We start from the raw sequence: 12,849 nt of genomic DNA, 5'->3' as shown, positions 1-12,849 counted from the left end.
CCTTCATTATAACTCTTTTCTCTCTCATACTCCCTTTCTATTCACCTCTCCCCCACAAAAGGTTCCCCAAATCAGGAGAATTCTATTCCCATATGATGTCAAACCCCTTGGAAGTTTCCTGGAGCCTAGGACATGGCCATTTTATGGAAACACATGATCAGCTTAGGCTACAGTTCAGACCCACATCCATTCCCAAGCGCATTCTGCAGAAGTCTACCATCTTATACCACTCCTTCCAATCATCCCATAGCAACTCATGTTTCTCTCCAAGCTATCATCCAAGGCAGTCTGGTTATGAAGTCTTCTAGAGGGAAAAGTTCAACCACTGACAGACAATGGTTATTTGATTAAATTTAGGACTTATTACATTTCCCTAAGCCAGATGGCTCTTCCAGCATGTTTTAGCTACATCTACCCATCAATGAACCAGCTAAATTCAGTTTGTTCTGAGTGGTTGAAAGGTATAGTGTGGCAGGGATAAACCACGTGGCTGAGTGGCTGGCTAAACAAGAGGATTCCCACACACTCTCCCTCCCACTCCTCGACTTATTCCTCCTTTTCAAACTTGTTTGTCAATTGGACAGTATGAAGGGAGCCCAGAACTACTAACAGGGGATGTAGCTAGGTATGGCCCTAGACAGATGTAACTGTGATAAGCCCATAAAATAACATGCTATAGTAATTCATACTCCCTCTATCCCCACCATTACATTCCAGAAGTGCCTCCTACAACAGACATTGATGTTACAGGGAGAATACACTGGATTCTGTATAGCTAATTTCAGCATGGGTCGGGATTATTTCAATCCTCCGTAAGGACTAAATAGAAACACTTAGCACAATACCTCTTCCATAATTCCTGAGATAGTGTGGCATAATGACAGAAATAGATTTGAAATCAAGAATCCTACCTCAGATACTTCTTAGGTGTATGACCATGGGCATTGCACTTAACCTTTCAGGGTCTCAGTTTCCTCATCTGCAAAAGGGGAATGATACTTGTACTATCTCCCTCAAAGCATTTATTAATGTTTGCAAAGTGCTATACAAATAAATATGTTATTGTTATCATCTAAATTTTACCCATCCTCCAAAATTCAGGTCATCCTACACGAAGCCTTCTCTTACCCTAAGTCCACAGAGATCACTTCCTCCTCCAAATTTCAAAGCACTTAAAAGTCTATACCATCTAATTGAACAGCTAATTATATATCGTCTTGTCTTCCCAACTAGATTGTACTCCCCTTGAAACCAGCTAGGTTTTATAATTTATTCCAAATAGTACATAATGCCAGGGACACAGTAGGTCCTTAGAGAAGATTTAAATGCTTCAAATGATTGATGAAATCATCAGCATGGGTCCCAACACAAACTACAATCACCCCTACACCCTGATGGCATTAATGAGTTTTGTTTAGTCCTTTTCAGTCACATCCAACCATTCATGACCTCTTTTGGGATTTTCTTGGCAAAGATACTGGAGTGGTTGCCCATTTCCTTCTCCAGTGTATTCCAATTTTACAGATGAGGAAACTGAGGCAAACATAGTTAAGAGACTTGCCTAGGGTTGTACAGGTAGTAGTGTCTGAGGCCAGATTAGAACTCGGGGAGAGGAGTCTTCCTGATTCCAGGCCCAGCACTCTATCCACCTACCTGCCTTGTATGAGTTACTGTGGCCAAAAACTGGCCAAACTTCTGGTGAAGAATTTCTCCAAATTGGTGAGGTTGCCCCTCTGGTGTAGATAAGGTCCACTGTCAGGCTTAAACTTCAGGTCTTTCCAATTTGTACAAGCCAGCTGTGTTCTAGCAGTTTAGCCTTTGGGTACCCAAAGTCCCCTCCACATCCCAAGTATGGGCGTACTGATTCATTAACTTTTGCTCCATCAAATATTTTGTGATAGGGTGACCAAGGCCTTTTATTGGAAAGAACCAAGGCCCCAAGGAACCAATGGGATTTCTCCCAGAGGAAGTCTAAGGTTGTCCTCCAGACTTTTTCCAAGGCTCTAAAATCCCAAATAAAACCTTCTTTCTTTAAACAGGAAGGTAAGGACCACAGAACTGACAGAGTGGCTGTGTCAGTTGTCTCTGCTTAAATATTTTTATTACCAGGAAGGATTCATTGTACATGAATAGCAAAAAGAAAAGCAATGGGAAAAGATTCTGTTGTGAAAGCAAAAAATGCAATAATAAAATGCTACAAAAATTAAATCCCAAATGTACTTATTCATTAGGTATTTTTCACGTTTCATGAAATCAGATGGATGCAGCCAGTATGGCTTAGCAGAAAGAAAACTGGATTGAGTCAATAAGTCTGGATTTTATTAACAGCTCTGTCATTTAATGTATGACCTTGAACATCTCTAAACCTCAGTTCCCTTAGCTGTAAAGTGAGATGGTTGGATTAGACCATCTAATCTCTAATGTTCTTGCCAACTCTATTATTCAGATCCTACAGTTCTAAAAAAACAAGTCATGTATCAAGTTTTTAAAAATCTTCAGCCTCTATTCTTAATCCATAGGTCCCTATGCATAAAGAAAAAAGGAATCCAACTAAAGTTACAGGATGGTGAAGTGGCTTTTCCTGGCCTCTGAGGTACCTTTTGAGCACTAATCCTATGATCCTCCTATCTTTGTTTTACCTGCCCTGTTCTCATCAGCACTGAGTGGGTCCTAGTCTTTAATAGATCCCCTAGAAAATCAGCAATTATGATAGCTCATGTGTAAGGGAAGGAAAAGACCAACATCCCCATCCTCTTGGCAGACACGACATACCAGGCAATGACTGCTTTTTCAGACTTTTCAGTAATAAAGCAGCATCTTGCCTACTAATCAGGATGACCAGACAAAGAGCATTCAACATTAAAGTCTTACTGAAAACTTTCTCCTCACATTTATAGAGAAAATAACTGTACTTCGAGAATATGTATTGCTTTCTACAGTTAAAAATGGTTTTTAATTTGGGTGTCACCATTTATACTCACAAATTCTCAGGATTATAGATAGGAATTAGAGCTAAATAGGGCCTTGGCAATTATTCAGTCTTATAAGCCGCCTCATTTTACACAAGAGTTTCTTTAGGTTTGAAGCCCATAAAATTAAGTGATTCACCCAAGTCACATGGGTAGAAGTGAGGAGAGCCAGGATTAGAACTCAGGTCTTCTTGTTCTAAATTCTTCCACTACATCACCACTGCCTCTGGTTTTAAAAGTCAGAAAACCACTGAATGGTACAGGCATTGTCTCCTTTGAGAGGTATAGAAGCACTATTGAGATTCATTATCTGTCAGTGATGCATTAGTTGTACATATGAAATGTTAAAAGATCTAGAGATAGATCCCTTGTGGGGAACCTTTGGGGAAATGGGTTACAATCAATATGACCACAGATCCACTGAAGTACAAGAACATCCAGGTGGTATATAAACCTTGATTCCTTCCCAGGAGATAACAGTGAATCTCTAGGGGGCATCTATCATTTGCCCTATTTAATGACAGTCCTTTTCCTACAACTTCCATACCAGGAGTATAATTTAAGAGACAGAAAAGAATAGTAAAATCATAAAGACAAAAATCTAAAACTAACTTTTTACAAGTCACAAAAATATAAAATCTTGAGAAGAAAATTAGAAGCTACCTTCTCCTACCCTGTCTGGGAATCTCCTCTGTACAGTGTCCATGACAAGGAAGCCTCTATTTGAATACCTATCTCCATGATGGCTGGTTGTGTCTATGCATGGACTGCCTAAAGTTTGGAATCAAGAGACATCCTCTAAGTGAATTTATTGGTTTTCATTATAAAACCAGAAAGACATTTCACCTGAAAAAACCTACCTCTCTTTCAATATAATTAAAATCACAGTTAAAAGTGACTTTTAAATTCACATAAAGGGAAAACAAAATGTTAATAACATTATTAAGAGAGTTAACAGATTTTAAGTGTAACACAATAGGTAGAGATGGGAACTCCAGCTAATAATAGGGGTCACCTCTTAAATGTAAAATAGTGATACAAACACAAAAGTTTGCAAGTTCAGAGTCACAAAAGGCATTTTGATATAGTAGAAGGAACACTGGAATACAAGTCTCGAAATCCTGAACCCTAGTCTTCCACATATTATCTGATCTTGAGTAAATCACTTCACTTGGCCTCAATTTCCTCATCATAAAATAGTGTGTTAAATACTTTTCCAAGGTCCCTTTGTACTCTACGATCCTACTTGATGCTCAATCACAAAATGGTTATATAGACTAAAGGTCTATGGACAAATCTCAGGAAGTTTTACAAGAGTTTCATTTTCTCTAGCAGAAAAACGGAACTTTTATATCTTGCTCTGGGGTCAGATTTGTCTAGCAACATCACCTAGAGAAAAGAAATCCAAGCCAGAATTTTCTACCATTCTGTCTCTAGCTACAATATTCTCTCTTGCATACATAGTTCTTGATCTCTAGGTGGGCAGTTCCTGATATTACAGAGAATCTCACTTCTCAACCTTGTTGCCCGGGTTGAAAATATTGCAACAATATGACAATGGAAATTCAAGCAACTTGTACAAGAGAGATGCCTATCCACAGAAAAGAATTAGCTATGACAGATCAGATATGATTAGATATGATAGATTTTTAGATACAATTTCATATGTTAGCTATTATATATGTGTATATCTATATGATATGTGACAGATGGGTCTTTAGTATACAATAGGCACCTCCCCTCTTTTTAAGAGGGAATTTCTTCAGCCAGGGTCACACTTTAACCTACCCCCAAAATTGGGACTCCCTACTTGAGGAGCTAATTTTCCTACATTTCTCCTACAGCCCTGATGGTTGACAAGTCACTTTCCAACCAGGTGGGACCAACAACACAAAGATCCCTCTAAAACTATACTCAACTGGGATGTGTGCTGTTCTCTCGCTTCCCAATCTTAATCCAATCACTAAAAAGCTTCCCCCCAAAAGCACTTTCCTATTACTTCCCCATATTTTGCACTGGCCATCCTCCATTGTGGAATGCATTCACTCTTTACACTACTTATGAAAGAATCCCAGTCATCCTTGAAGATGGAGATCAAATACCAATTCTACATGAAGCTTTCCTAACCTAAGCAACTACTGGTGCCCATCCCCCTACCCAACTACTTTGTATTTGTCCTCCTTATAGTTATTCAGTATATACTTATATATGTACTTGTTGCTCTCTTTTGAACATAAGATTCTTGGTTGTTTCATTCTTTGTATTTATATCCCTAATATCTAGCAAAATAAGTATCTGACAAACACAGAGGGCACTTATTAAATACTTATTGATCAGGAAAATGTACATATTGTTTACCTAGATTTTAGCAAAGCTTCCTTGTAATTTAAGGCTCTATACGTAGATGAAAAAGCCTTGGATTCAAGGTCTGTTTTATCATCTAAAAATGTAGGGGGCTAATATAATAAAAATGACAATTCTACCTAAATTAATTTACTTGTTCAGTGGCATACCAATTAAACTACCAAAAAATTATTTTATAGAGCTAGATAAAACAGTAACAAAATTCAACTGGAAGAACAAAAAGTCCAGAATATCAAGAGAACTAATGAAAAGAAATGCAAGGAAACATGGCCTAGCTGTACCAGATCTTAAATTGTATTACAAAGCAGCAATCATCAAAACTACTTGGTACTGGCCAAGAAGTAGGGTGGAATCAGTGGAATCGGTTAGGTATGCAAGACACAACAGTCAATGACTACACTAATCTACTATTCGATAAATCCAAAGACTCTAATTTCTGGGATAAGAAATCACTATTTCGGCAAAAATTGCTGGGCAAACTGGAAAAATGTATGGCAGAAACTGGGCACAGACCAACATCTTACACCTTATACCAAGATGAAGTCAAAATGGGTACATGATTTAGATATAAAGACTGATACTATAAGCAAATTAGAAGAGCAAGGATTGTTTACCTTTCAGATTTATGAAGAAGGGAAGAATTTATGACCAAACGATAGAGAACATTATGAAATGCAAAATAGATAATTTTGATTACATTAAATTGAAAATTTTTTGCACAAGCAAAGCTAATGCATCTATAATTAGGAGAGAAGCAGAAAATTGGGAAAACATTTTTACAACCAGTGTCTCTGATAAAGACCTCATTTCTAAATTATATACAGAACTGTGTCAAATTTATAAGAACACAAGTCATTCCCCAATTGATAAATGGTCAAAGGATATGAACAGGCAGTTTTCAGAGGATGAAACTAAAGCTAGTCATACAAAAAAATGTTCTAAATCACTATTGATTAGAAAAATGGAAATCAAAACAACTCTGAGGTACCACATCATACCATCAGATTGACCAACGTGACAAAACAGGAAAATGATAAATATTGGAAGAGATGTGGGAAAATTAGAACATGAATACATTGTTGGTGGAGTTGTGAAATGATCCAACCATTCTGGAGAGCAATTTGGAACTATGCCCAAAAGGCTATAAAATTGTGCATACCCTTTGATCCGGCAATACCACTTCCAGGTCTGTATCCCAAAGAGATCATAAAAATGGGAAAAGGACCCACATGTACAAAAATATTTATAGCAGCTCCATATGTGGTGGCAAAGAATTAGAAATTAAGGGGATGTCCATCAATTGGGGAATAGCTGCACAAGTTGTGGTATATGAATGTAATAGAATATTATTGTGCTATAAGAAATGATGAAGAGGCAGACTTCAGAAAAACCTGGAAAGACTTGTATGGACTGATGCTAAGTGAAATGAGCAGAAGAACCAGGAGAACAATGTACACAGTAACAGCCACATTGTAGGATGACTGATTATGACAGACTTGGCTCTTCACAGCAATGCAAGAATCTAAAACCACTCCAAAAGACTCACAATGGAAATTGCTATACACACCCAGAGAAAGTAATATGCAGTCTGAATGCAGATGGAAGCACACTATTTGCCCTCCTTTTCCTTTGTTGTTTTATTGCCTCATTCTCATGGTTCCTCCCATTAGTTCTAATTGTTCTTTACATCATGACTATGTGGAAAATATGCTTAACATGAATGTATACGTAGAGCCTATATTACACTGTATGCCAACTTGGGGGGGAGTGGGAAATGAAAAAAGTGGGAAGGGAAGAAAATTTAAAACTCAAAATCTTATGGAAGTGAATGCTGAAAACTAAAATAAATTATCCAAAAAAAAAATATAGGTGGTTAGACTAGGTGACCACTTACTTGGGTCTTTTCCAATTCTACAATTCACCTTTAAGGGAATCTTATTTTATAACACTTGGAAATTTTTAATGGGCAAAAGAAATGACATGATCTCCCCAAGTCATACATTTCTCTGAAAATCATATTTTCCATATCCAATCAATAGGCTCCAAGTCCTCAGAAAACAAATGAAGAGAGTCAATCTTGATCCCTCCTGTGTGTAAGCTCTATTAAAAAATACAGAAAAAAAATTAAATTGATTCATCTCTAACAAGTATATTATAAACATTCAATATTAATGATCTACTTCACTCTCAAAGAAATGAGTTGTAGGGTTTGCCCAGTGGTATATTACTTTGTTAAATAGTCTACTAGACAATATACATTTATTCCTTTCTCTTCATTTTAAAAAGGAAATAGGGTGAGAATAGAATTCATGTGTCCCTCTCTCCTATCCCTATTGATTTGGCCCAGTTTTTAACACAGTGCTAATGAATCAGTGGTAACAGTTCCTATGTCCATGTGATTTAGCTAATTCATTACACTCTACCATCACAGACCCCTAACTGGGGAGGAATAGGTGGACAAGGGGGGGTGGGGAGCTGAAGACAGGGTTGTAAGGACAGATCAAGCCTTAGTCTTAAAAAAAAGTTCCAAGCCTATGTACCTCTGATACAATATATGATTTCAGAGATGTCTGAAACCTTAGAGATCAATCATATAGACTAAACTCCTCATTTTAAAGATGAGTAAATAGTCTCAACTAAGGTTAAAAAGACTTGTCTAATGCCATATAAGCTAGTTGATTGCTAAGTCAGTACCAGAACCCCAAGTCTCATTTCCAGTCCAATGCTCTTTTAATTATATATACCCCACTACCAGTATCATCACTTTCTTTTATGGAGAGTTGATTATTATCACTACCATTTTGTATTTAACAAAAAAAACATTAAGTGTCTATTATGCATATTTCTTTTTTTTTGGGTAGGCAATGGGTTTAAGTGACTTGCCCAGAGTCACACAGCTAGTGTTATGTGTCTGAGGCTAGATTTGAACTCAGGTCCTCCTGAAACCAGGGCCGGTCCTCTATCAATTGCGCCACCTTGCTGCCTCTATTATGCATATTTCTAATGATTTATTAAAAAACAATAAGTAATCTATGGATTTTGAATGTTGAGAAGAATTTTCTAGAAGATGGTATTTTGCAATACCCCTACCCATGTCAGTTTAAAGAAACAGAAATAAGAGAAGTAGATCTCTACTTTGTTTTTGCGGTTTTTTGGCAATTGGGGTTAAGTGACTTGCCCAGGGTCACACAGCTAGTAAGTGTCAAGTGTTTGGTCTGAGGCCGGATTTGAACTCAGGTACTCCTGACTTCAGGGCTGTTGCTCTATCCACTTTGCTGCCCCCTAGATCTCTACTTTGCCTAAAATTGCTCTCTTAATAGCCATTAACCATTTACTCTCTCTTTTACAAGGAAAGCAGCAGCAAAATTAAATGGCAACAGCTATCAATATCTTTACTTTGTCCAGTTACCTCATCTGTGATGACAAGAAAATGCAGAACAGTCTCCACAAATATGATCTCTGTAGAGACACTGGAGATGTGCCATATTAACTTTAGTTTAAAGAATATTAAAATTACCAAAATTAAGAATTGTTGCCATCTTGTCCACTTGGTACAACTTCTTTCTTCAAAAAGATGTTAAAATTTACTGCAACTTAAGACGTTCCTTGAGTACAGCAGGAAAAGAAACTAAATATCCTCCTGAAGCTATTTTAAAAATATAATCTAGGACTAGTCATTGCACCATAAGGTAAATATGCTAGTCTTCATGAAAGGTGAATCTGACCCCCTCAAAACTAACCTCATTTGTACTACTTCCCTTCCAACAAGTTCTTTGGTTCTATGAGATAAGGAATCACCATCATCATCAAGTGTCCACTAGTACATGATATTAGACTAATATAGCATATTGTTTTATACAACAATTTTATTTATTTATTTTTTAGGCAATTGGGGTTCAGTGACTTGCCCAGGGTCACACAGCTAGCAAGTGTCAAGTGTTTGGTCTAAGGCCGGATTCAAACTCAGGTCCTCCTCACTTCAGGGCCAGTGCTCTATCCACTGTACCACCTAGCTGCCCCTCTACAACATTTTAAAGACCAAATCCCTTTTAGGAGTTGACAAAAAATAAAACAGATAGCTACAGCAAGAGGCAATTGCCCATATAAATATACAAAAGTCTCTATATGATCAGGGAAAACTTTACAGGGAAATGATTTCAAAATTTTAAAAGGAAGAGAAAGAAGGCAGGATTAGCTAAATGCAAATCAAACATATCTTGAGCACCTACTATTTGTAAGACTCTACTAGGTACTGAGATAGAATAAAGAAAATGAAAGTAACACTTCTTGCTGTCAAGAAGCTAATGATATAGTAGAATGTAATGAGACATACATGCACACAAATAAAGATAATACAGAGTCTGAAATGAAAAATATGACCAACACACTAGAAGAGCATTTACAAGAGGAAAGAATCAGATCAAGCTGGAACAATCAAATAAGGCTACATAAATGAAGTTCCATGTGAACTGGACTTTAAGAATATGTAGTATTTTACCTGGATGACATGTAAGAAGGGTATTTTAGACATAAAGCAGATGTCCCAGGTATTAGCAGCAAGACAAAGTCAGTAGTAGGTAAATTAGACAGAGAAACTTACAGGCACAACTATGCTACAAAGAGGTTAGAGAGCACAAGTTTGGTAGCCAGTAACAGTGCAGTGGTGGGCTTTGAAACTGAAAATAGGACATCGTTTTTATTCAAGGTATGATAAGGATTGATCCTAAGGAAATAGTGCTCCCCTCAATTTGCACATAAGGAAATTAAGGCCAAAAAGACAGTAGGCCACACTGAACGGAATCTATCATGAATTTGGGGACAGAAATGGAAACAGGGTTATTATTGATACGCCAGCTTCTGAAAAGAGAACTTCCATTAGCAAACAGCTCTGTCGAAAACTACCCCTTTTGGGGGGCAGCTAGATGGCACAGTGGACAGAGCATTGGCCCTGAAGTCAGGAGGACCCGAGTTCAAATCCAGCCTCAGAAACATAACACTGGCTGTGTGACCCTGGGCAAGTCACTTAACCCCATTGCCTAACAAAAAAAAAAAGAAGCACTTTGTAACCATAAAGTGCTACAAAAATGTAAGCAATTATTACTTAATAAAGAAATGTCATTTTTGCTTTCTAAGGGGAAAAAAAGGTTTAATCATGCTATTGAAGAATTTATAATAGTTCCCTATTATCCAGAGGGACAGAGAAGAAGCATGTACATCATCTCAGAATGTAGTTCCTAAAAGCTAGAGAATAGTGCTGAGTGAGTTCTGTACATTCAATGCAATCTTATCACTATAACTTCCATTGGCAAGCCCCCTAAACACACAAGGGCACAAGTAGGCCCTGACAAACCAATATGTCAAAGTGCTGATATTCTTCAAGAAGATGTCCTGTTGTAGCAAAGTAATTTCCTAAAATAAAAAGAAGCATTCATGATTGGAATTAAGACTCAGAAGTCCTATGTATGAATTTTGCCTCTGACATTCACAAGCTGCGTGACTGATGTCATCACTTCCTTGAATCTGTGGTTTCCTCATCCACAAAATAAGGGTTATAATATTTGTACTACCAACCTCATGGAGTTATAACAAGGAAAATGCTTTGTACATCTTAAAGCACAACCTAAGTGTGAGAAATTGTTATTTATAATCATTATCTCTAATTATGACTTACTTCTGACAAGAGGATCGAAGGACTCCTGCATGAAAATTGTAAAACTCAAGGCAGAAAGTTTTTACATCTGATTCAGTTCAACTTTCAAAATGAAATGCCATATAGATATTAAAATAGAAGTCTATTATAATTTCCGATCATTCAAAAGTTGAACACTGCCACTCAATGGTCATATCAGGAATTGCAGAGAATTCATTGACATTTACTTGTATCTTTCACAAGCTCTTAACCTTTACACCATGTCAATAAAAAGCCCCATTAACATTTAAAAGGAATGTTTCTGGGCATCCATATGAAGCAATACTCAGAAAACACTCAGAAATGGGATGAGTATTGTATCTGTCACAAGATTTTCAATATAAAATTCATAATCTTTGAAGGTAAAAAGCAGACAACACATGCAAAACCAGCTAATAGCTGGAAACTCAAAAGCCACTTAAGTGGACTGACTCATCAACAGGCAGAAAACTCCTCAATTCCATCCTATTTGCCATTGACTCATATGCTACATTTAACCTTACTTTTCTCTCATTCTCCTATTTAGGGTTGTGTTTAAAGCAACTTAACTACCAACCAAGAAAAATGAAGCCAATGCCATTAAAGCATTGTTAACTTCGTAACTTAAAATTCCTGTGCACATCCTATATGATATTATCTAAATCATATCTGAGACTAGATGGAATATGAATCCAGTTTTACTGTTTACCTGAAATCAACATAACTTTCTGGAATGGATATAGGCTATTTCTTAAACAGGTCCCACATATAAAATAAAATCAGAAAGAAAAAAAAATAACCCCCCCCCAAGTATTACACTCTTAAAGAAACTGAGAATCTTGTTTATTGGACTGGAATTCCTCTTGCAAATTAATGTAGAAGGTAAGAGTTACATTCTCACATCACCAGCAGAGCTTAAAATATTTCCATGACAAAAAATAAATTATCTTCAATTCCAAAATATGTGCTCAGCAGAGTGAAAGGGGGTCCCTCCATGCCACTCTTGATTTTAAAACAGCAACGGGTCATAGAGATTGAAAGAGAAAGTACAGCTTCAGTGAGTGAGAGAGAGAGAGCTGTGGAACAAACAGAAATTTCTCTTAAGTTTTCTGCAATCTATCATTTATCCAACACACAGTACAGTCGGAGGCTTTGCTTCCAAAGTGCTTCAGCCTCCAGCCTGGTCTAGGTCCAAGTCTAGGTAACATGTCTTTCTCTTCATGTCCTACGAGTCTTCTGCTTCTTTACCTGTCTCTTTACATCTTCTGGGGCACCAATGTCAGAGGCAGTTTGACCAAGGGCTCGTACTCCTTGCAGTCGGCTTGACAATTGCAACAACAAAGGAATAAGCTAGAAGAGACAGAGAACAGGATGGGAATAAAAAAAACCTAAAAGGAGCCCAAATTCTTCAGCCAAGTGACATTTAGTAACAAACATTCACCTCTCTTTTCCTAGAACCTCTGAGGGCTGTTAGGCATTTTCACATCTTACTCAAGCTGGGCCTTCTTTAGCTGACATTTCAAAAGCAAATGAGGAAGAAAGTTCTCCTTAACTCAAACCTCCAGCCCACCATTTTTAACTACTCTTGATGAATTAAAGAACTCCTACCTTATCATGGTTATAACCTGCTAGCAACAGAAGCAATGTCAGGGGCAATGCGATGTAAGATCCTTGGGCAACATCTTGTTCAGGCAATTTCCTCTAAAAATATCGAGAAAAGTTCATTACTAAATTATCCATAATACCATACACATTTACTTTTTACCTATTGGCAGGGTGGTGTGCTGGACAGAGTGCTGGCCTTAAAGCCAAGAAGGCCTAGGTTCAAGTCCTGATTCTGACACGTCC

The 12,849-nt window shown here is 37.3% G+C and overlaps 1 protein-coding gene across 6 annotated transcripts in view; it reads right to left on the bottom strand.

The window, feature by feature from the left end:
• LOC110198228 (BOS complex subunit NOMO1) overlaps positions 1-12,849 on the bottom strand; it is an 80,614-nt gene that overhangs the window by 19,795 nt on the left and 47,970 nt on the right. For 4 of the 6 annotated variants that reach the window (XM_020972409.2, XM_020972411.2, XM_020972412.2 and 1 more), the window contains 2 exons: positions 12,610-12,702; positions 12,250-12,351 (listed from right to left, as the gene is read on the bottom strand). In XM_020972409.2, the coding sequence (XP_020828068.1) occupies positions 12,250-12,351; positions 12,610-12,702 (195 nt within the window). Of the gene's footprint in view, positions 1-3,768; positions 7,434-11,827; positions 12,352-12,609; positions 12,703-12,849 lie in introns of those variants that run through there. The other 2 variants (XM_020972413.2, XM_020972414.2) reach the window with 2 other exon arrangements.

Source organism: Phascolarctos cinereus, unplaced genomic scaffold (genome assembly GCF_003287225.1).
Source record: "Phascolarctos cinereus isolate Bilbo 61053 unplaced genomic scaffold, phaCin_HiC Scaffold_4;HRSCAF=312, whole genome shotgun sequence".
Classification (NCBI taxonomy): Eukaryota; Metazoa; Chordata; class Mammalia; order Diprotodontia; family Phascolarctidae; genus Phascolarctos; species Phascolarctos cinereus.
Note: the sequence above shows the minus strand (reverse complement) of the source record. Positions and strands in the feature narration are given on the sequence as shown.